Below are 24,139 nucleotides of genomic sequence, written 5' to 3' on the forward strand. Positions count from 1 at the left end.
ACCCTGTTCCCTTCCTCCGCATTATGTCTATTTCTCTTTTTCTTTTCTCTCTGCCGACTCACACACGCCACTCCCACCTCCAGCACCCAAGTTTGCTCCTATTTTGATTTTGCATATAGGCTTGCATGAACCGTGTGTTTAAATTTATTATATATCTATTGGGTTTTAATTTCCTGCCAGGCAGATTTCTCTCTCTCTTCTGCCTCTGTTTCTCTGCCACATGCAAATCGTGGTGATGGCCAGAGTAGCAACAGGAGGAAGAACAATAATTAACATGTGGGGGTCACAAACTTTGAGGTTCCAAAGGGGGTCCTGTAAGGCTTGAGAACCACTGGACAAAAGTATTGCTACTGCACACTGATTTTTATTTCCAAAACCTAATGAAGAGGTATACATAAAGAGGTAATATTCCACATGCATGTCATCTGACAATTGCTAATACAGCTTAAATTAAATTAAAAATACATTCTTATGTGCTATTCTATAGAATCTTACCAGTGCACATATTGTGGTGGTCTTTCCTGTTCCAGGCATGCCAACAACAAGTGTGTAATCCTTTGAAAGAAGCACTTGTTTCATTGCTTGTTTCTGAGGTTTATTCAGGCCTTTGATTTATGAAACAAAGAATGTTCATTAACCCCACATATAACTAACACCCTAAGCTCTGCCTTCATATTAAACATAACTTTGGTGGTGGTGGTGGTGGACTATTTCAGATACCTATTTTACCATATCAAAACATTAAGATTAAAATCCCAGTTAGCATTATTTCTATGAGAGCAGTATGCATACTGCTGTTTACACAGCCAGCCCCAGTGAGTTCAGGAGGGATTACTCCAAGTAAGCGTGCATAGGACTGCCATCTAAATAAGACACATGGGGAAAAGAAACCAGGGAGGCTGTCTCCTTTATCCCTTGCTTGGGAGCTCCAGAGCTTCCATTCATACAAAAATGAGCCTGCCGCCAATTTGGTACTGGCTTCAGAATTCACTGATCATACATTTTGAACCTGGGCTTCTAAACTGCAACTCACCTATGGCAAGTAAAAATTGCCTCCAGGCAAAGGAACCTTTGTAAACGGGAAGTTACTTCTGTAAGGCAATCCCTATGCCACATCTGGCTAAGGAAAAGGTATCCAGAGAAGACCCCAATAGCAGAAGTGTTTGTATCTTTTTGTGGACTTGCTTGCAATGTTGTTTTAAATCTCAATGCTACATTACTGCAGCAGAGCTCATCTTGAAAAGTCAACAGAAAACTTCTAACAACAGGAAGAGGCATGCCACCATCAAGTGTGCATTGGTTCTTTATTTGATTGCAGGTGAAATTCAAAATGTTTGATCAATCTAGGACGTTTTAAATTGTTAATGAACTCAATAAATAATCCTCCTCTGCCCGCATGGGAACCTGCCTTCCCCGACACACAGTATTCCCTAAAACAGACTATCACACACATCTATCTAATTTTCACTAAGAGAGTTGAGCATGGATCTGGCTTCAAACTCTAGCTCAGTCACTGACTCACTGAAGGGCAGATTGAGGGAGCTTTAAATGAATTCTGTATTGCATTTATGTATTTTAAAAATTGTAATTTGTCCTGGGGTCCTCTGACAAAAGGTGGATGCATGTATGTGCACACAATATTAACCGACTTTACAGGGTGGTTGCGAGAGTCAAGTCAGATGTTCTTACATGCTCCGAGCCTTTGGGATTTGCCTGGCTATAAATGAACGATTGCATTACATCAATCCTGCTCTATCCAGCAAAGTCAGCATTTAATACAGCTTGAACAACTGAAGATTATTTTATCTTTCAATGGGCCGATTGTTGAAAATGTATGGGTTCCAGTGTCCTTGCGTATTTTCAGTCATAATGTTTTGTCACTGAATCTTTAAGCAGAAAATACAATTTTCTAAATAGAATCAGACTTTATATGAGTTTGTTGTTAAAAAATGCATCTACTGTACCTTTCAGAATGTTTGCAACAGTTTCCTTTGCTTCTGAAGGAAGGACAGAGCTCAAATGTCGAATGAACTGTGGTTTCTGAAAGTCTATTATTAAATTACGAAGCCTTTCACTAAAAGAGGAAGGGATTGAGAAGGGAAGTAAAAACTGAGAACGCATTTCTAGAAACTTTAAGTATGGAATTAAAATCAATGTGAACAAACCCGGCAGGAGAATTTTGCATTAATTTAGAAAGGTTTCCTAAAGGAGCATCTATGCCAAAGTCTCCTTCTTCATGATCTAGCCTAAATATAGTGTCCTTTGGGAGATGTGACAAGTTCCTGGAAGACAGAAAAAAATAGTCAGATGCTGAGCAGCTTGAATTCCTCATTTGCTCACACAGAAGACATACAATAAAGTTTGACAAGCCTAAAGACTTCTTTTCCTATTTTTGTCCATCCTTCCCCAACTTGGATAATTTTGACTACAATTCCATCATCCCCAATCGTTGGCCACGCTGGCTGGAGCTGATGGGAGTAGTTGTTCAAAACATCTGAAGAGAACCAAGTATGGCTGCATTATACAGTGCCAATGCGTGTTTTACATTTGTCAGTACATGCATCAGGGAGACAAAAGTCCATCCAGGTACATGCATTTGTATAACAGAAACTTGACACATGCATAAATACATTTTACAAACAAGCCACCACATTGTTTGTAGGACAGCTGCACATACCATGAACTGAACTGGTGTGAAATAGCCCCCTCCCACTTCAGTGGAAGCTCAAGAACCAACCTGATAGTCAGAACCAACAAATTCAGCCTTCAACAAGGCAAGCAGGCAAATAAATATACCATAAAGATCTGCCAATGTCACTATGAGACAGATCAACGCAACGTGTTAGTGTGATAGCAGCAAGACCTGCACCAGCAGCTGGAACTTCCAGGAGACTGGGGAAGAGGACTTACCGTCATTGCCCTTTTGCTGCTGTTAGTCTCCTCTGGAGAAAATAAGAGGGAGCCAGCTATAAGCCATTTAGCCTGGTGAGAGGAACCTCCCCTCTGAATTATACTTAAGCCTAGCTGCTGAAGCTCCTTGGAGTACAACAAGATGAGCACCTGGAGCTCTACCGTCTGTTAGCTTTCTTTCTTGCTTTGTATTTATGCATTTAAATCTAGATTATTTTGTAATATTGAATTTATTTTGCTTGTTAAAATTGTTGGGTTTTGTTCTATTTGAATTCTGTTATGTTTTGTGCTTTGTATTCTGAATGTTTGTTGTAAGCTGCTTTGGGCATATAAAAAGCGGCATATAAATAAATTCCATGTCTGCCATATTTATTAGCAGTAAATACAGAATTTACTTACATTCAACCCTTATTCCTTTTTTTCCTCCCCTCTCTTCATTGCTTTGTTACACTTGTCTCTTCCATCACTACTATCCCAACTACCTCCCCCTTTCAAAATACTAAATTAAGGTTTTTAAATTTCTTGGGGTGGAAGTCCATTTTTTACTTATGCTACTTTCGAAATGCTATATATATACCTACAGTGTAATACTGGCAGCAACATCAGTATTTGAAAAGGTTGGGTGTGGGGTAAGATTTTCTATTAGGTATGAAGGAAACCACAAACTACTTTCTCAAATAAAATAATATTACATGAACTATCCTGACAAGCAAAGTACTAAACATTTTTGCCTTGTGTTACCTATCCAGTAAGCAGGAGATTTTGGACCTGTTGACCTCTTGAACATAGCCAGTTGACAAGCCAAGCAAAGTGCTGTCTTCACCACTTACAACAACTCTGTCTCCTACCATCAGAGTTGTTACAGGCATAGAATCATTTGTACGCTGGAACCAGTGTAAATACAGTCCATCAGAAACCTCCTGTACACATTCCATCCTGATCATATTTCCAATGCAATCTCCATGTTTCTCTCTACAAAAATTAAGAACAAAATGTAGTTAGGGAAAACTCATACTACACAGTTGCTAGCCCATACAACATTATAATTTGATCATTAAGGAAACTTAAGATATTTCATCTAAATGTTACGCCCTTATTATTTTATTAAAAACTTGATGAAAGCAATTTCAATAGCTAAGTTTGAAAATGGCCCTACAAAATCAAGGATAGTAATATCTTGTTTTACCTTTCTGCAGCAGATATCATCCATATGTTTCTAAACCCCTTTTTTCCATCTTTATGTTGCGACTCCAAGGTTAGCATCAGATACCAGAGGTGGAAATACGCCAGGTGCGAGGGTTTCAGATGCTGGGTCTCATTTTCCACAGCAGCAACTACATCTGGAGGAATTAAGCTACCTTGTTGCTGTTCTACAGCCCTAAAACAGAACCCAACATGAATCCTCTTTTAATTTCAATTATAACAGATTGCTTGTGATAAGGGCTTTTTGTTCTAGAGAAACTTCATAGATATAGCACAGACTTCTTCCAATTGTAGCAATCTTCAGACAAATTCTTAAGACTTGCAGTGATGCAACTGCATCATTCCACTCTGTGAAAATCTACTTCTATCGCTTTCTCTGGATTTTGTCAAGAGGTTCTCTTTGCTTTGTTGTGCTACCCTTTTAGCATGCTCTATCACAGAACCAATCACATTTAGGGCACATTTACATTCCTGCTTCATAGCTGGAAAATTAGATTAAGCACAACACAGCATGGTACAAAAATACATTAACATACATTGGAGGGAATAATTATACACATTAAGCAGGTCACCCAAGCCTTTGTTTGCATCCATTTTGGCACCAGTCTGTAAAAATGCTAAATTGCAGATATAGTCTTGGAATTGTATGGAAGGAATAAATCAAATATATCACACCTGTATCTGGTATAGCCTTAACCAAAAGTGTGGTGTAGAAATTAAACCTTAATGAAACCACTGCATCAGCCATTTTGAATTGAAATCAATTTGCAAAAAGCCAGGAATAAATCAAGCTCTTTAAAAATAATTTACCTGCTATAAAGTGCACAGTTCACCTTTTGAGAGCAATAGCTGCATGCTTGACTATCAGTAATCAAAGGAGGCAAAGATGCAAGCTGCGTCAACTCCTTGCCTATATCAGATTTGCATGTGGTATGAAGCAAATAGAAGGCCAGCTCATTTCTTAGTTTGATCAGTTCTGCAGAGGAGAAAAAAACAAAAAATGATGTCCAGATTCTTTTACGTTTCAAAGCTAAAGGAAAAAACCACAGCAAAAACTTGGTTATTCATGCTCTTCTAGCACATGAATTAGTCACAATGAATTCATCCAAATAAACCAAAATCATCAAAAACAAAACTGAATCATCAAGAACTGAAGTAAGTTTATTCATTAAAAATACTTTTCTACATGGGGTCTTCCCATAAAGCATAAAATAGTATTAGTTTTAATTCAGAATACCTTGCATCAGCAATGTTTACTAGTGCTTTAAGGGACAATACCAACCACTCATGGAATGAAGAATTCATCTATATCTAATATTATAATATTTTAGAAATGTCAATGTCAGATGGGTAGCAGCATAACTACAGACATTTCTGGATCACAAAGATTATGTAGATCTATTTCAATCTGAGACAGCCCAGTTACAGGTCAAAATCACCTTAACTGTCCTGGTAGACAACCTATTCTGAGAGAAATACAGGACAGGTGTTAGAGATCGGAAAGCCCAGAAAAAATGAGGAGGGGAGGGAAGCTGCTTTTTTTAAAGAAAAAAAGACTTTGGGGAAAAAGTGTTTTTTCTGAATTTTTCCAGGGTTGGTAATCCTATTGATTCTCCTGGAATCAACCACGGTATCCTTCTAGACCAGCGATTCCCAATGTGGGCGGTAGCGCCCCCCTAGGGGGCGTTACAGCCTTTCATGGGGGCATTGGCATGACTACAAAGTTTAGGGGGGCGTCTGGGTTCATTAGGGGGGCATTGACATTTGGCGGTCTGATGCAACAGTTGAAGCATTTAAGTTTAATTTTATTTAATACACAAATCATTAATTTTTAAACTGTTTTATCCAGTTAGAATGTATTTAATACTCTCAATTTATGGAAATAACACTATAAATAGTGTGTGCTCTTTAGTAAAGAAATTCTGAATAGCGGCCAGTGTCATATCAAGGAATGGGGATATTAGCCACGCCCCGGCACTAGGTAATGTTCCGATGCTGTCTTGAGGGATGTTGGAACCAATCACGAGAGAGTGTTTGATAAGCTGGGTGTATTGGTGGAGGGCGCATTCTTCCAACGGATGAGTGCCGTGCGCAAACGGGTGATGCAGACAGTCAGTTATTTGCTGGTTTTCTTCATGGGACACACTCGCTACCTGTTGTTTCTGTGATGTTTAAATGAACTTGTTTAACAAAACAATGCTGGTAAACTGAATGAGTTTGTTGTTAAGTAACACAGTGTATTCTATTGGTTCATACTGTGTGGACTTAATTAGTTAGGATTTAGTGCAGTGAATCGCATACTAGTGAAGAATCAAAACCGTTTGGATATTTTTAGTCGTGGTGACTTAAGACTATTACTATCCAAGTATACTCCAGATATTGTGAAGTTAGCCAAAACTCATCAAGCTCAAGGATCACACTAGTATTTTATAATATATCTCATTTTATTTACTTTTCTATAACTATGTATGTGTATTAATAAATCATATTAAGAATTCAATATGTAATCTAAGTGCAATAAAAAGGCATGATAAAAACGATCAGTGATAATCATTGAAAATACCTTTTATGCATTACTCATATTTTAAGGGAAGAATAGGAAGCATTGGCATATACTTAATCTGAGGGGGGCGTTGGGCACAAAAAGATTTTGCAACGGGGCGTTGGGTCGAAAAAGGTTGGGTAACGCTGTTCTAGACCATCTATATGGGATGTAAACTGGAGACACCATGTTTAGTCACACCTAGAGTGTAGATTCAGCACGGTGATGCTATTTATGCTGTGAGATTCTTCATGATTCTATTCTGTCCTACATAACATTTACTATCTACATGAAACAGTTAGGTTTTGTTTGAGTCCCCTCCTTCAGTGGCTAGGTAAGTGGCTATCAGAGGCAGAGCCTTTTCAGTGGCAGGACCCACGTTCTAGAATGACCTCCACATAGACAGTGGGTGGTATTCAATGCTAGTCCTACTTGTAGTAGACCAACGGAAGTTAATTGACATGACTAACTTAGGTTCATTAATTTCAATGGGCCTACTCTGATTAGGACTCAGTTAAATACAATTTCACTTGGCATTGGCAAAGAGAAAGTCCCAAGTTAAATCTGTTTTGTTTACATCCAGTTTGAAAAAAATTGTATAATATATTTATGCTTATGTTTTTAAGTGTGTTGTAAGTAATTTTGAGACCTTTGGGTAACAAGGGACTAACAAGTCACATACATACATTGATCTTTTGGTGAAAGATAGTAAAGGGGGGGGAGGAAAACAATTAAACTGTTGAATTCTGCTTCATCTGTTTTACTTCTTTTTATTATTGAATTGTATGATGACAGCCACCTTGAAGTTTGTATTGTTGAAAAATGGGGTCAAAATATTCTAAGTGCATATCTGTCCAAGAATTTTTCCAAGCCCCCAAATTACCTCTTCTATCCATACGATTTCCAGGTACAGGAAACATATTCCCAGTTTTAAGATAAAGGAGAAATCCAGCTTCAGGATCAACTCGCCTCCCTTGGCACAACAGTGAGTACAAAACTACCTGGGGAAAAAATCAAAACCTATTAAAATGGAATCTTAAATGTCTGTGTCATCTGAATAAAGTTGCACCACTTTTTCTTTAAAGCCTTTCTTACCAAAGTAATTACCCACAATACATCCACCACCACAAAGCATACAGATTATCCACACCAGCAAATATCCACACAAAGGATACATCAAGACCACCAATGCAGATGTCAGAGCTGAGGAAACTATAGCCCCACTAACACCACTACACAATCATGGCATACAAGGGATTTCTGCTCAAAAAGTCAAGCCCATTGTCACTATGAAGGTATTCACAGAAATCACCCGTTATACATTTAGCACAATATGGATAGGACTAGAGCCTGTCAATCAGACTTGGCTGCTGCTATTCTCCCTTCTACCCTCTCCAGTTTTCTCCTTTCAGCAACAGAAGAAAGGCTTCTCAAAATATGTTCCTTGGACACCACAAAGAAAAAAAAAAGTCCTGCATCCAAAAAGTATACAACGTCTAGAACAGCCTCAAAGGCTGATCTTAAGGGAGATCATATAGGAGAAAGTGCGCCTGAAGATAAATCAGAACACAAAGCATTAAAGACTTTAAAAATTAAAACCAGAACCTTGAAGTGGGTCCAGAAAAAGAATGGAAACCAATACAGATGTTTAAAAATAAGTCAAGTTTATTCTTGTCAAGAATCCTGCAGCCATGCTCTGTACCAGTCGAAATTTCTGAATCATCTTCAAGGGCAAGCACATAAAACAACATTACAGTAGGCATTACTAGGCTTAATTACTAGGCTTAATAGACAATATAAAAACTGACAAATCACCGGGACCGGATGGCATCCACCCGAGAGTTCTCAAAGAACTCAAAGGTGAAATTGCTGATCTGCTAACTAAAATATGTAACTTGTCCCTTGGGTCCTACTCCGTGCCTGAGGACTGGAAAGTGGCAAATGTAACGCCAATCTTCAAAAAGGGATCCAGAGGGGATCCCGGAAATTACAGGCCAGTTAGCTTAACTTCTGTCCCTGGGAAACTGGTAGAAAGTATTATTAAAGCTAGATTAACTAAGCACATAGAAGAACAAGCTTTGCTGAAGCAGAGCCAGCATGGCTTCTGCAAGGGAAAGTCCTGTCTCAGTAACCTATTAGAATTCTTTGAGAGTGTCAACAAGCATATAGATAGAGGTGATCCAGTGGACATAGTGTACTTAGACTTTCAAAAAGCGTTTGACAAGGTACCTCACCAAAGGCTTCTGAGGAAGCTTAGCAGTCATGGAATAAGAGGAGAGGTCCTCTTGTGGATAAGAAATTGGTTAAGAAGCAGAAAGCAGAGAGTAGGAATAAACGGACAGTTCTCCCAATGGAGGGCTGTAGAAAGTGGAGTCCCTCAAGGATCGGTATTGGGACCTGTACTTTTCAACTTGTTCATTAATGACCTAGAATTAGGAGTGAGCAGTGAAGTGGCCAAGTTTGCTGATGACACTAAATTGTTCAGGGTTGTTAAAACAAAAAGGGATTGCGAAGAGCTCCAAAAAGACCTCTCCAAACTGAGTGAATGGGCAGAAAAATGGCAAATGCAATTCAATATAAACAAGTGTAAAATTATGCATATTGGAGCAAAAAATCTTAATTTCACATATACGCTCATGGGGTCTGAACTGGCGGTGACCGACCAGGAGAGAGACCTCGGGGTTGTAGTGGACAGCACGATGAAAATGTCGACCCAGTGTGCGGCAGCTGTGAAAAACGCAAATTCCATGCTAGCGATAATTAGGAAAGGTATTGAAAATAAAACAGCCGATATCATAATGCCGTTGTATAAATCTATGGTGCGGCCGCATTTGGAATACTGTGTACAGTTCTGGTCGCCTCATCTCCAAAAGGATATTATAGAGTTGGAAAAGGTTCAGAAGAGGGCAACCAGAATGATCAAGGGGATGGAGCGACTCCCTTACGAGGAAAGGTTGCAGCATTTGGGGCTTTTTAGTTTAGAGAAAAGGCGGGTCAGAGGAGACATGATAGAAGTGTATAAAATTATGCATGGCATTGAGAAAGTGGATAGAGAAAAGTTCTTCTCCCTCTCTCATAATACTAGAACTCGTGGACATTCAAAGAAGCTGAATGTTGGAAGATTCAGGACAGACAAAAGGAAGTACTTCTTTACTCAGCGCATAGTTAAACTATGGAATTTGCTCCCACAAGATGCAGTAATGGCCACCAGCTTGGATGGCTTTAAAAGAAGATTAGACAAATTCATGGAGGACAGGGCTATCAATGGCTACTAGCCATGATGGCTGTGCTCTGCCACCCTAGTCAGAGGCAGCATGCTTCTGAAAACCAGTTGCCGGAAGCCTCAGGAGGGGAGAGTGTTCTTGCACTCGGGTCCTGCTTGCGGGCTTCCCCCTGGCACCTGGTTGGCCACTGTGAGAACAGGATGCTGGACTAGATGGGCCACTGGCCTGATCCAGCAGGCTCTTCTTATGTTCTTATAGTAACCCAATCTGGAGTTACAAGGACATGAATGACAGCATCCAGGTTTCTCTCTTTCATCAGCAAGCACAGGAAACCAACAACCAAAGGTAGTAAACACCACCCCAGGCCAGACTCTGGCTGCGTACACACCATACATTTAAAGCACACCCCCTCCAGAATTCTGGGAACTGTAGTTTACCCCTCACAGAACTACAATTCCCAGCACCCGTAACAAACTACAATTCCCATGATTCTTTGTAGCGGTGGGGGATGTGCTTTAAATATATGGTGTATACACAGCCACTATCTAGGAATCCAGGATCCGCCCCCCTCCAGCTACAAACTTGCCCCTTAAGATATGCCCACAAACCAGGACTGGTATTTCTCCATCTAGCCAGTGCATTGAGCTCCTACTATCATCAACTCTGTTTTGTCTAGACTGGGCTTAAGTTTATTCACCCTCATTCAGTCCACCAGTGATCTCAGAAACTATCTCAGGGAAGCTACCAACAGAACACCTGGATATGATGAAAACGAGGAGTTCAGCGTCATCAGCCTACCAATGAAAACTTCAGACAATGGTTGCATGTAGATGTTAAGGAACATGGGAGATCCATCTGAACCCCAAGGAACCATGCAAAACAACTCCCATGGGGAGGACTGTGATGTTCCTATATTAATGTATATATGGTAAGTGTTGGTTGTTTAGAAGATACATGGTAAGTGGAGTGAAAGAGGAGGGGGAGTGAATGGGCAGTAGAATGCTAGATGATTGGCTGAGTGTTTAAAATGGCTGAACGTATAAAAGGAAGAGTGAAAGTGGAATCTGGGGGGAGAAGAGATAGAGTGGGTTGCTTGGTGGGGTTTGAGAGAGCTGTTTGCCAGGAGAGAGTGGAGAAGGAGGGGGGTGGAGTTCGGATTAGTATTGAGTAAAACCATATGCTTATGTGCCTTAAGAAGAAATCTTGTTAATCTTGTTAGCTTTGTTATCTTTAATAAATACTTAATTTGGTTTACCAAAGGCCTGATCCTTGGCTGGGGTTTCACAGACCAGAAGGGAGGGTAAGGTAATGACCAAGGCTGAAGGGGAACTGTAACAAATGGTGGCAGCGGTGAAGAGAATAACAATACCAGTATTCAGAGTCTCTGGGAATACTAGTATTAGGACGTGACTGGTGGTTGCCTAGCAGGGGGATCTGTTGAGATCTGTGCTAGAGCGGGGAGAGAAAAAATAAAATAAAGGACAGTCCGGACTGGTGGAGTCCCTGGTGGTGCCTAGAGACAGGCAGTAACCACGAGCAGGTAGGAACCTGACAGGGAGAGCCAGGGAAGGGCGTCACACGGACCAACTGTCTAGCAGCATCACCTTCTGGAGCAACTGTGGATCAGTGCCCTCCAACTCCCAACCCTGACAAGTGTTCCAGAAGGACACTACAGTTGTTGGTATTGAAAATAAAGAGGGCCATGCTCCCCATTATTTATGTGGCAACCAAGAATATTTCCATTTCAAGACAAGATTGATATGGACAAAATAATAACCTTCATCTAAGAGTCTAAAGATGCCTAGCCAACCACCCACTCATATATTTGCCCATAAAAGACAACTTAGAAATAAGCCTGTGATTGTCAGTCAGAAAGATAGAAAGAACGTTTCTTAAGGAGGGCCTCACCATTGCTTCAAGGCAACAAGTGGCACTCGTCCATGAAAGATACATTAACCACCATGCTGCCTATGCTAGACAACCTTCCAGCCAAGAAGGCAAGGGTTGAGCATGCGCTTTGTCAGCATCCTCAGCCAAACTCAACTGATACTCATCTAAGCAACTGCCGCTGACAGAGGTATCTTCCAGCACAGAAATGGGGTGGGTGGGTAGTCAGAATAGATGTCACAACAGGCTACCAATGATCCACATGCTCAGTAAGAAGTCGCTGTATGAGTTTTTTAATTTTCCAGAGTAGTTCTGCTGAACAGATGCTATGTTGACAGAATTATAATTCCTCACTAGCAACATCGCCACAGAGTAGGTCTCCTAGACCCTAAGGAGTGTTTAGCCAGACATGTATTGACCACTTCATTTAGAGCACTTCCCCTAAAATCAGTGGCTGCCTCAATTGTAGTCTTTGGGAAAGGACCCAACAAGTCAAATGCTCAACTCAGTTCCTTCCTTAGGCTGCCACAAAACTCTGTTGGAACAGACTAGCTCAGCTACTCTTCTATGTAGATTTATTATTATTATTTACTAAATTTCATTCCCACCCTTTCTCCCAAAAGATCTTAGAACACCAAACAATGAAGTACAATATTATTAAAAATAAAATAAAAACCTATTTAATTAAGAACAAGTACACCCAAAGAAATTTTAAAATGCTATTCAATCACTGCCTTTCAGGAATCCTTTAAAATTAATTATTACAATTCTTTATATATATTCCTATCTTTACCTGACTTCTGTGCTCTATAGAGTTAGATTCTTTGCCACTTTTAAGCTCCAGCGGCATTATCTTGGATTGAGTTCTAGATCTGCGGTTAATTGTTACACCAGCTGTAACATCAATCTTGCCCTTTAAGCCAAACCTGGGACACCAGATGTTCTCCTCAACATCCAGGATTTCTGTAACTTTCACAGTGCAAAAAGAGTCATCTTCATTATCTCTTGGCCTATCAGAAAACAAATTAAGTGTATTAACTGGAATTGTTTAGCTTGGAAAACAAAGAGCTAGCTTTCCTTAAATCTGTACTTGAAGGTGCAAAGTCCACTTAATTATTTAAAGGACTCGCATTTCCATATTCCTTAAAACAGAAGGTTGAAACAACACATTACTTTTTAAAGCTAATGCTTCTAAACAACAGAACTGTAACTCTTCTATTCTTTCATGTGAGAAAAATGATTCCATTCACAAAGTCAGCTGAAATACCTCAGCCAGATTTTTGGGGTCAACACAACAAGGAATTCAAGCAACTGCAGAACGTGCAGCAAAATATGTGAATCATGACAGGTTGAAAAAGTGACATCTGCTGAAATTCAGTTGATATACAAAAGACGTTGACCATGTCTTGTATAAAAGCAAGAAATTTGTGTATACAAATTATCTAACCTGATTGATAGCCACTTTCAATAGCTATAGTGAACAAGCCACGGGAAGAGACTTATTTATTTATTTATTTATTTCATTTGTATGCTGCCCCACAGCCGAAGCCCTCTGGGCGGTTTACAACAATTAAAAACATTAAAAACAAATATACACATTTAAAAACACATTTTTACAAAGCCATTTAAAAACACATGCTAAAATGCCTGGGAGAAGAGGAAAGTCTTGACCTGGCACAGAAAAGATAACAGTGTTGGTGCCAGGTGCACCTTGTCAGAAAAACCATTCCATAATTTAGGGGCCACCACTAAGGCGGCCCTCTCCCTTGTTGCCAGCCTCCCAACTTCCCTCGGAGTAGGCACCCTGAGGAGGGCCTTGGATGTTGAGCATAGTGTACAGGTGGGTGCATGTCGGGAGAGGCGTTCCATCAGGTATTGTGGTTCCAAGCCATGTAAGGCTTTATAGGTTAAAACCAGCACCTTGAATCAAGTTCAGAAACATACAGGCAGCCAATGCAAGCCAGAATCAGTTTTATATGTTCGAACTGTCTGGTTCCTGTTACCAATCTGGCCGCTGCATTTTGCACAAGCTGCAGTTTCCGAACTGTCTTCAAAAGCAGCCCCACATAGAGCGCAGTGCAGTAATCTAACTTGGAGGTTACCAGAGCATGGACAACTGAAGCCAGGTTATCCCTGTCCAGATAGGGGCATAGCTGGGCCACCAACTGGAGTTGGTAGAAGGCACTCCGTGCCACTGAGGCTACCTGAGCCTCAAGTGACAGAGATGGTTCTAGGAGAACCCCCAAGCTATGAACCTGCTCCGTCAGGGGGAGCACAACCCCATCCAGGACAGGTTGGACATCCACCATCCGGTCAGAACAACCACCCACTAGCTGCATCTCAGTCTTGTCTGGATTGAGCCTCAGTTTATTAGCCCTCATCCAGCCCATTGTCACAGCCAGGCACTGGTTCTGCACATTGACAGCCTCATCTGAAGAAGATGAAAAGGAGAAATAGAGCTGCGTGTCATCAGCATACTGATGTCAACGCAATCCAAAGCTCCGGATGACTGCACCTAATGGTTTAATGTAGATGTTGAACAGCATGGGGGACAGAACTGACCCCTGCGGAACCGCAGACTGGAGTCCAGAGTGCTGAGCAATGTTCCCCAAGCACCACCTTATGGAGCTGACCAGCCAAGTAGGAGCAGAACCACCGCCATGCAGTCCCTCCCACTCCCAACTCAGCCAGTCTTCCCAGAAGGATACCTGGACTTGAAATACTAAAAATAGTAGTAACAATATGTGCATTTTTAATTAGGTTTTAGGTAACAGAAGCCAAAGAGCAACATGCTACAATTTTTAATATTTCAACCATATTTTCCAAGCAGTGCTACTTATGTATTCTTTGTTCCCATTCTGCATTTATGAATATGCAAATACATCTTAAAAAGTAAGAATTAACACACTCGTAGCATGGTTTTGATAATAAAATTGCACAGGAGTGATCTCAATGACACAAAAAATAAATTTTGTTTCTCAGTAAGTCTCTTGAAGAATTTTACAATTCTCTTATAGCTTTGATGTGGTTGGGAACATTGAACAACCAGAACAAGCATGGAACCAGTTTTTAGGGGTGAAAGAAAGAAAAATTAAGAACTAAAAGGCCTAGGTTGGGTCCACAGTTCCCTTGAGAACTCTGCTGGACAGAGGAGGAATAGAGGAAGGGAAGGAGGGAATTTTGCCATTCCTTCTTCCCCATGCATCTCCCAAAAATCTGCTCTGGAGGAAACCCTCCAGAACAGTGTGGGAAGCCAGACTGGGTGGAGGGGAGAATGTTCACAGAGCAAAGGTGAAATTGGAGAAAATCTCTTTTCCTTTTGCTGGCGGGGCCTCCACTGGATGCCTCCTTTCCATGAATGAAAAGAGCACTTCTTTTTGCAAAAGGGCAATTCTCTATCTAACACACTAAATTTTTTCCAGCATGTTATTTAAAAGTGCCCTAGAATCTGTGACAGGAAGTCTGAAATCCCAGTTTAGTTGGTATGGGGTTGCAGTGCACGATTTATTTTTTGTACTTTCCAGTCCTAAGATCCTACAATTCTGAAACAGCTAAGAAGGTGAACCTATAGCACTGGCAAGAAAACTTTGTAACAGTGAGTGGCTCAGGGGTGACGTGCCCTGCCACTCATGCAGCCGTGGGCAACCTGCATAGTCCCAAGGAGCCCAGTTGCCCCCCAGCTGGCAGTTGCGGACAAGGAAGGGGCTGGCTTGTGCAGCTGTGGCAAGCTGAGCAGGCCCTAGGCAGCTGGGGAGGACTAGCCTCAGAGGGAGACAATGGTAAACCCCCTCTGAATACTGCTTACCATGAAAACCCTATTCATTTTCTGCGTCTGTGTTGGAATTGCTTTTTAACGTTTTTTTAACCCTTTCCCCCCTAAACAATGTTTTTGTTTTGTTTTGTTTAACCCTTTTTTAAAAAGATGTCTTTAAGCTTTTTAAAAAAATGTTTTTAAAGTTGTTTTGTTTTAATGTATTTCAAGGTCTGTTTTTATGATGTTTTAAAGTGTTTCTAGTGCTTTTGTTTGCCGCCTGAGGGTCCTGCTGGGAGGAAGGGTGGGATATAAATCAAATAATAAATAAATAACATAGGGTAGCCATAAGTCAGGATCGACTTGAAGGCAGTCCACGTATGTATGCATTGTGAACAGTTTCTTACCATTTAAGTTGCATGTTATGTTGGCCAACATGGGCTTGTTTGTATATGAATTCTTCTGCCCATTTAATAAAAGAGGGGAAATACTCTTCTATCTCTTGCATTATATCATTCTGTTTCAGATTTAACTGGTACCTGCAGAAGGGAAAGGAGGAAAGCATGTTAAATACTGCATGGTAGATAGAAGAATAAGAAAATATGAAAGAAGATAATGGGAAACATCTCCAAGGTACAGATATCTATCTTTTATTTGTGGTCCGTCAGAGAAGAATATGCAGCTACCCACATGTTTAGACTATGCTACCAAAGTGTAGCACAGAAGTATAAAAAGGACATGTAAATGAATTACTATGCTTAAAAAAATTGTTACACTGTAACATCTGTATGTTATGAAACAATTATGGCAGGTTCACACAATGCACTTCATCCACAGAAGCAGTCCTAACCATCCTCAAGAAGCAATCATATCGACAAACAGGTAAAACCACAAAAGCAATCTTTGCTATGACAGCGTAATGTGGCCTGTGCGAAGCACTAAAGCTAAGAAAATATTAAGTTCTTAAGAGAACTGCATACTGTCCACTTCCTCTCTTACATCTAACACTTACAGCTCTTTTAGATACTTTGGTCCATGAACTACAGAGAAGGCGATGTCTTGCAGTTTCTCTTGTGTAAAATTTGTTCCTGCTTTCTGGAAAATTTCATGAAGGATTGTGCCTATTAGCATTGGATGTGAACCAGGATCACGTCTCTGAAAAACACCCCCAAATTTTTTACAGAAATGTATGAGCACTGCACATATGTAAGATACAGCGTTTATTCAGTAACATCCCACTCCAATAAAAAACCCGTACTAAGAGTGCAATCCTACACACACTTGCTAAAGAGTAAATTCCACCAGAGTGGGACTTGCTTCTGGGTAAAGATTCATAGGATTGTGCTGTAAACAAGGAATGTTAAATTCAAAGACAGCACCAGCATAACAGTTGTGACATAAATAAGGAAGTGTTTCTTAGTTGAATATAAGCTATTTACAGTTCATCAATTATTTTATTTCATTTTTATTTTATTACATTTACATCCCACCTTTCTTGCATCATGGAACCAAAGATGACAGACATGTGGTTCCCAGGCAGTCATCCAGCCAAACACTGTGCAGACTAAGACTTGCAAGCTTCAGCAAAGTGTTGGCCTCATGTGCCTTCAGACCATACCCTGGGGGATTTTAAGTTTGTTTCCCACCCAATCACTTAACCTCAAGGTGGTTTACAAAAGTTGAACACTAAAAAAATGCATTGTTACACATATATAAATATACCAGAAAAACACACATTTAAATAGTCATCTCGCCTCAACTCCAGAGAATGCTGACTCAGTCCAAAAGGAAGCATTTGGCAAAATACCTCTTTGCATGTCTTCATAAAATACCCCAAAAGCCCTTTTAAGAGATTCTTAGCTGACCACTAAAGTAAATAGAGCAGGCAGATCTTAAAATCCCTAAGCCTTTTATGCTTTTGCAGGTCAAATCTAGTACCCAGAAGAAAATAAGAAGCCAACGCAGACACCAAGCTTTCATTGACCCAAACGTATCAACCCAGACAGGTTTCCACATATCAGCTGAAGATTTTGAAGTTATTCCTTTAAGGCAATTTTTCATACAGAATATTAGAGTAGTCACATAGGAAGGCTGTGAAGGTGTGACAGACTGCTGCCGGGTCTGAAACCAACAAAAAGTTCACAGCCTTCATGGCAGATGGAGTTAATAAAAACCACACCTTGCAGAAGCATTAAAACAAATGTAATCTAAAGATTCTGAATCCCTCTACTGGTATAATGTTATTTATAACATTCCTGACGAGGTACGCCTGGCGCCGACATTACTATCTTTTCGGCGCCAGGTTAAAACTTTCCTCTTTTCCCAGGCATTTTAGTATGTGTAAAAATGTTTATGTTTTAAATTTAAATTTTAAAGTTTTAAAAAACTGTTTTAAATATGTGTTTCATTGTATTTTATGCTGATTGTTGTGAACCGCCCAGGGAGCTTCGGCTATGGGTGGTATATAAATTTAATAAAATGAAAATGAAATAACATTTATTATATATGAAGTACTTAATATACTAGATGCTATTCAAAACATGCAAGACAGGCCTTGCCCAATGAACTTGCATCACTTATTTAAAATCGTACTTGGACAATGCCTTTTATACAGATGTTCTCAACACCTATAAAATCAAATCATTTTAAAATATGCAGTGTTTTCTCCAACCTACCCTGAACTTTTCACTCAGTAAAGCTTTCCTCATACACCGAATGCTATTTGATACAGTAGTGCCAGAAACCAGTAGATCTGGATACAGAATTAAGTATCCTTTGTCGGCATCTATTATCCAGACACCAGAGTTGCACTCTCCTTCTAGATGAATGATGTCCCCAGGATGTACTGGAACAGAAATCCTAGAAGTATATATAGGGTAGATTTTAAAACTGATACACATTTATTTTTTAAAAAATATGTTATTTCTGTATCAATCTAAAAGACCAGGAAGAAAAGGTGATCAAATCTCCAAAGAAAGCTATGACTTTTCAGAGGCCTACTAAAACCCACCCTCTCACATTTCCCAAGACCACTTATGGAAAGGCAGTGAAAATGGGTGAAAACTGGTAAACCTATGGTGAACAGTTGAGTTGAAGGGTAGAGATGTAGAGTTGTGGATCTTTGAATAAAGAAGTAGTGACCCAAAATATCCGTTTTAGGAATCAATCCTATGATGATGTAGGGGAAGATTCTGTAGTGCAACAACCATGTTGGAAGCCTTGCCAGCTAGCTATGGTCAGAACTGGAGATGGGAGTGGCTTTCTCTTGATTTGTTTCCTTTTGGACTTTTCAAAATAACTTTTCAAAATGGCTTTTTGGATAAAGGGTTTCTGTCTTGTGTATTCCATGGCCACTACTAAATTTGAGACCCTTTTTAACCATTATTAATTCATATAAAAATTCTGCAGTACAACTCATATATATAACATGCCATCCTGTAATTCTAGCTACAGCACTGCAAAATACCCAGCATCTAAAATGAGATGGAGAAATGGCCCAACCCCCATAGACCATATTTGATAGATAGATGCAGTCATCCATTTGTCAGTTACCTGATGTCGTACAAGATCAGGAGATTTAAAGTTCAACCTGTGGGAACAAGCAGTTTCATCTCTCATCTTAGCACTGTAGTTCCACAAAGCTCAGCTTAGAGATATGCCTCTGCTACTGCCTTTTACCATCAACGATCAAGTAGAGGATTATCTCTCATTTTAGCACTGTGGAACTATACATAAGAAAAATGCTGCCTGCTCTTTGACAGTTTGGCAGAGACTTATCTCTGATCTTTGCATTAAGCACCAGAGCTGAGATCTGCGATAAGCTTGTATCTGACCTTAGTGCTGTGGAGCTTAGACCCAAGATAAGAGATCTCTGTTCCTGACATCAGATGAATGACAGGTAGACATAGGTTGTCCAAAATGGTCACAGGCCAAATTCAGAGACCACTTGTTTACTTACTAGAATGTTGCCACTCAAAGGCTTCCTGCCCCTTACTGACATTCTTGTGGGCAACTAGGAATTTGAAAGATTTTAAGCCCTTGTTCCATAGAACTAATTTTTAAACTTTTTAACACAATTAGAAACTGTACAATAGCAAGCATAAAGAACATAATGCCCACCACACAGGGTCTACATTTACACAGCAGTTACCAGTCATGCTTTAAGATGCACAGCTCAGTATCCTCAAGCGAAGAAGCCGTGATTGTGAGACATTTCTCAAGATTGCCATTTTCTTGGACCCGTAAAACACAGTATCTGTTGTTCAAACCCCTGCCAAGTACTGTATCTGAGAAGCCAACGATTCTCTTTGGAAACCTTAAATTACAGCTGCATGATAATACAGATACAATGCAGTAGTCAGACACACATTATAATATAAGGGTTGTGGTCACAGAAGGCAAGATCCATGAACCTTACTTCACATATTAAAGCAGGAGTATTGAGTGCAGAAAAAAACAGTAGCACTACTTTTGTCCACTTCCAGCCATCAGAAAATTGGTCTGTTATTCCCTAACCATTTAACATATTACGTTAATTGGTCATATTAGTAAGCAGATAAAACTGGGTATTGTATTGTGGGGCTGCATATTAATTCGAAGGGAAAGTCCTGGACAATGTTCTTACTATTATACTCATCTATACCAAAAATTATGTTAGTTATTACTTTCAAAATTGTTTAACAATGGAACATACAATATAGATCAACACTATGGAAAACAAATGCAAGGTTCCAAAACCCATGTTTGCCTTATAATACACAGGGGGAAGGAGAGCATTTACAGAACAGAATTATTGGCTATGCCAGGGATCATAACCCCTCACAAACCTATCATATCCCTTCTACCAGCTCTTCCCCACCCTCTTGACTTCGTTTTCACTAGATCCTGAAATTGGAAGTAAGCCTGCAAGGGGGGGGGGGCTTCAGAGGAATATTAACAAAGCAGAATTAGTCATCCATTGTTGATCACCCATTGTTACCATTGTTATCAGACCTGCTTCCAAGAAATAACTGAGTCACCCTACTAACAATGGAACAAAAAGCACAGCTGTCTTGAAACCGACAAAAGTAGGTTCTTGAGAGACACCACTTATTTTTTTTAAAAAAAATCCCTTTGGTATAAGCCTAAGGCAAGGATGGGGAACCTGTAGCCCTCCAGATGTTGTTAGACTACAACTCCCATCATTCCTGACCACTGGCCATGCTGGTTGGGGCTGATGAGATCTGGGAGACCAACAACATCGATTCTTTACCGCCGCAGGTTCCTTATCTCTGCCGTAAACTAACACAGTTTCGACACAGTAAGAGAAGGCTCCCAATCTACAAGAGAATAGGTGACAAGCCCACAATCAGGCGAAGAAAGAGAAACGTCCCAGTCAGTGATAGCTCAAAAGCCGCGCGCTTTTGTTGCTCAACCCTAGGCAACCACCTCTCCAGCAAAGGCGGGTCATCAAAGAAAGTCCTCTCCATCAGCTCCTCCAGCATTATTTCTTCTACCTCCGCCTCCGCCTTATGCCTCGCCGCCATACCGAACGCGCCAAAAGAAAACAAAATGCCGACCCCCGGAGGAGAGTTGATAACCCCCCATCCCTAAGCCACACCTACATGCGACGGCGCAGGCGCAACAACCGCACTAGCCTATGAGGTGCCAGGGGTGGAGGTTCTTGCTTTCCCTGTTTGCGCGCGCTAAACAAATCCTCTTTTCCCTCCCCTTCGGGGCGGCAGCAGCGGCGGCAGCAGCAGCAGCAGCAGCAGCAGCAATTGAAACTCACTCTTTCGTACTTTGAGGGCATTTTTCTCCGGGTGTTTTGAATGTGGTGGAATATGAGGAGCGAATTTTCTTTTTTAAAAAACGGTGGCCCGTCGTTTCTCAAGAAATAAGTTTTGCTGGTTTGAAGGCCGCTTCATTTCCCGCTGCTGCCAGCGCAGTCGCTTCCTTTCAAATATTTTCTGAGGGAAATTTACAGTTAAACCCTAAATGCAGAGCTTGGAAAAGTTACTTTTTTGAACTACAACTCCCATCAGCCCCAGCCAGCGCTTGCTGGATGGGGCTGATGGGAGTTGTAGTTCAAAAAAGTAACTTTTCCAAGCTCTGCAAATGCTTCTCTTTCGCGCTAGCATATACACGACACCACCTTGCCCCACGCCTGAACTGTAATCACTGCAGATTGAGAGGCACTTCAACAGATCTGGTGTCTATTTTGCTGTTTTTCTATAAAAGTTGCCGCCATAAATATATTTAGGAATGTTAAAAAATCTCAGCTTTACACGTTGGTGGTCTCTGTAGGGCTGGAAAAGACATCTACCTGAAACTCTGGAGAGTAACTTAAAGCTATAGTTGACAATAATGAGTTAGGTGGACCAATGATCTTATTCAGTGTAAGGGAGTTTATGTAGAGGGAAATTTTAGCTGGCCCTCAGGACTCATCCAGGCCACGCCCCTCCCCAGCTCTACTTATTTTATTTCATTTGTTAGTTGCCTAATACCAAGCTTACCCCAGTCAACGATTGGACTGCCAAATTCTAAACTGTCTTCAAAGGCAGCCCCACATATACAGTAATGCATTGCGGTAGCCTAACCAGGAGATTACCAAAGCATAGATAACAGAAATTAGGCTATCCCTGTCCAAATAAGGGCACAGCTGGGCCACCAATCGAAGCTGATGGAAGGCACTCCACACCACAGAGGCCACTTGAGCCTCAAGCAACAGTAAGGGATCCAGGAGTAGCTCCAAGTTACGAACATACTCAGACAGAGCAGGCCACATCCCATTCATCCGGTCTAGAGATGAATGGTACCGGTCTACCCAGAAACAGTGCCTCAGTTTTCTCTGGATTAAGCGTCAGTTTGTTGGCTCTCATCCAGTCCATTACAGAGGCAAGACAGATTTAGCACATCCACTGCCACACCTGCAGATGTAAAGGAGAACTATATGTCATCAGCATATTGTTGACAACATACTTCAAAGCTCCAGATGACCCCACTCAGCTTTTCATGTAGATATTAAATAGCATGGGGGATAGAATCAGACCCAGCAGAAGGTTCCACTGAGCCCAACAGCATTCCCCAAGCACCACCCCCTGAAGACAACCATCCAAGTAGGACTGGAAAATTTGGTAAAAAGTGGATGCTGACTATGGCATATCAAAATTAATTTATTCATGCTATGTCTTGTTGAAAAGGTAAAAGAGTACCCTACGATTGTCTAATATACTTCAGGTGCATATCTGGATCAGGTAAAATGTCTCATTAAGTCACTATAAGAATGAGAAAAAAAATAATTTTCCTTGATATGACTTGTACCACAATAACAGTAATGGATAAGGTCATTATTGCAATTAGTTATTTGTAAGAAAATTCATTAGCTTTCCAGTGCAGTTTTAATTTTTTTAATCAGATACTTCGTTCACACATTAAAGCTTAAATTTGAAAAATTAGACTGATTACGTAATAAAAAGTTGAAGCAAGCAGTCATGAAAATGCAATCTGGAGACATACTTCTTTCAAAAAATAATGAAATTTTGCCACCTTACACGATACCAATTTTTGATCTGGTCCATGGACTAACCAATGTGCTGGCAATTTGTATTGCAACAAGGAAGGTTTTGTTGAACTGAATGAGGCCTTTTTGCAATACAAATTGCAGCTAATCTGGATTAGGACTGCAGGGGATAGCAAAGAGTTAGAATCACTCACTCCCATACTAGGGGTCCAATCTGGATTGCTTCCTACACCTACACTATATGAAAAAAGCCCCCATTCGGTTCAATGGGACCTTTTTTTGCAATGGAAATTGAAGAGAGAGAGAGAGAGTCTCTCTCTCCTGGTGGGATGAGGAAAGACAAAACACCCTATTGCTGTGTTGTGTATGATACTGGTCTTTTTGCCTCAGCAGTTCAACTTTCTGTATAACTGGTGTGAGGGGCTGCCAATCAGCCATTACCCCACATGGTAGCCATTTTGTGATGGTGCCCACAGCACGTCCTCAAAATTGAAAATATGCCCATCCATCCCAAAAGCATTATAGGGAAAAGCTTCTTCCTGGGTTTGTGCACTCCCTTCTCCTTGCAACCACATCAGAGTTCAGAAAAGTTTGCTTTTGATTAACCACAACTCGCTGCGTTGTCAAACCTGCAGAAATTGTGATTAATCTGAACTATGGTTATACTGGGAACAAGCCATCTTCAAGGTGTTGTTTGCCCTAGCCATATGTCAAGTTTAGGGCTCAAACAACCCACTAAATTACAGTAAATTTAATACAGAAGTTTATAATCTCACAACCATGCTGATGTAGAGGGAAGGAATCATAGAATCATAGAGTTGGAAGGGGCCTTGTAGGCTATCGAGTCCAACCCCCTGCTCACAGCAGGAAATCCACAGCTAGAGCATCTCCCGCAGATAGCTGTCCAGCCTCTGCTTGAAGACATCCAGCGAAGGGGATCCCACCACCTCCCTAGGCAGTCAGTTCCATTGCCAAACTGCCCTTACTGTCAAGAAGTTCCTTCTAATGTCCAATCTGAATCTACGCTCCTGCAACTTAAAACCATTAGACCTAGTCCTAGGTCCTAGTCTAGGACAGAACATATGTAAAACCAGTGGGAGACTAGGCTCACTCTTGCAATG

The 24,139-nt window shown here is 40.7% G+C and overlaps 1 protein-coding gene across 1 annotated transcript in view; it reads right to left on the reverse strand.

Annotated features, from left to right (window-relative positions):
- DNA2 (DNA replication helicase/nuclease 2) overlaps positions 1-21,114 on the reverse strand; it is a 46,790-nt gene extending 25,676 nt beyond the window's left edge. Inside the window, exons 1-13 of the mRNA XM_061635181.1 lie at positions 20,945-21,114; positions 19,668-19,844; positions 18,193-18,376; positions 16,530-16,672; positions 15,925-16,056; positions 12,560-12,776; positions 7,539-7,656; positions 4,924-5,089; positions 4,097-4,288; positions 3,652-3,882; positions 2,166-2,282; positions 1,965-2,074; positions 496-605 (exon numbers count right to left, since the gene is read on the reverse strand). Coding sequence (XP_061491165.1) covers positions 496-605; positions 1,965-2,074; positions 2,166-2,282; positions 3,652-3,882; positions 4,097-4,288; positions 4,924-5,089; positions 7,539-7,656; positions 12,560-12,776; positions 15,925-16,056; positions 16,530-16,672; positions 18,193-18,376; positions 19,668-19,844; positions 20,945-21,042 — 1,995 coding nt within the window. The 5' untranslated portion in view covers positions 21,043-21,114. The remainder of the gene's footprint in view (positions 1-495; positions 606-1,964; positions 2,075-2,165; positions 2,283-3,651; positions 3,883-4,096; positions 4,289-4,923; positions 5,090-7,538; positions 7,657-12,559; positions 12,777-15,924; positions 16,057-16,529; positions 16,673-18,192; positions 18,377-19,667; positions 19,845-20,944) is intronic.
- Positions 21,115-24,139: the final 3,025 nt, after the last annotated feature.

Source organism: Rhineura floridana, chromosome 7, assembly GCF_030035675.1.
Source record: "Rhineura floridana isolate rRhiFlo1 chromosome 7, rRhiFlo1.hap2, whole genome shotgun sequence".
Lineage (NCBI taxonomy): Eukaryota > Metazoa > Chordata > Lepidosauria > Squamata > Rhineuridae > Rhineura > Rhineura floridana.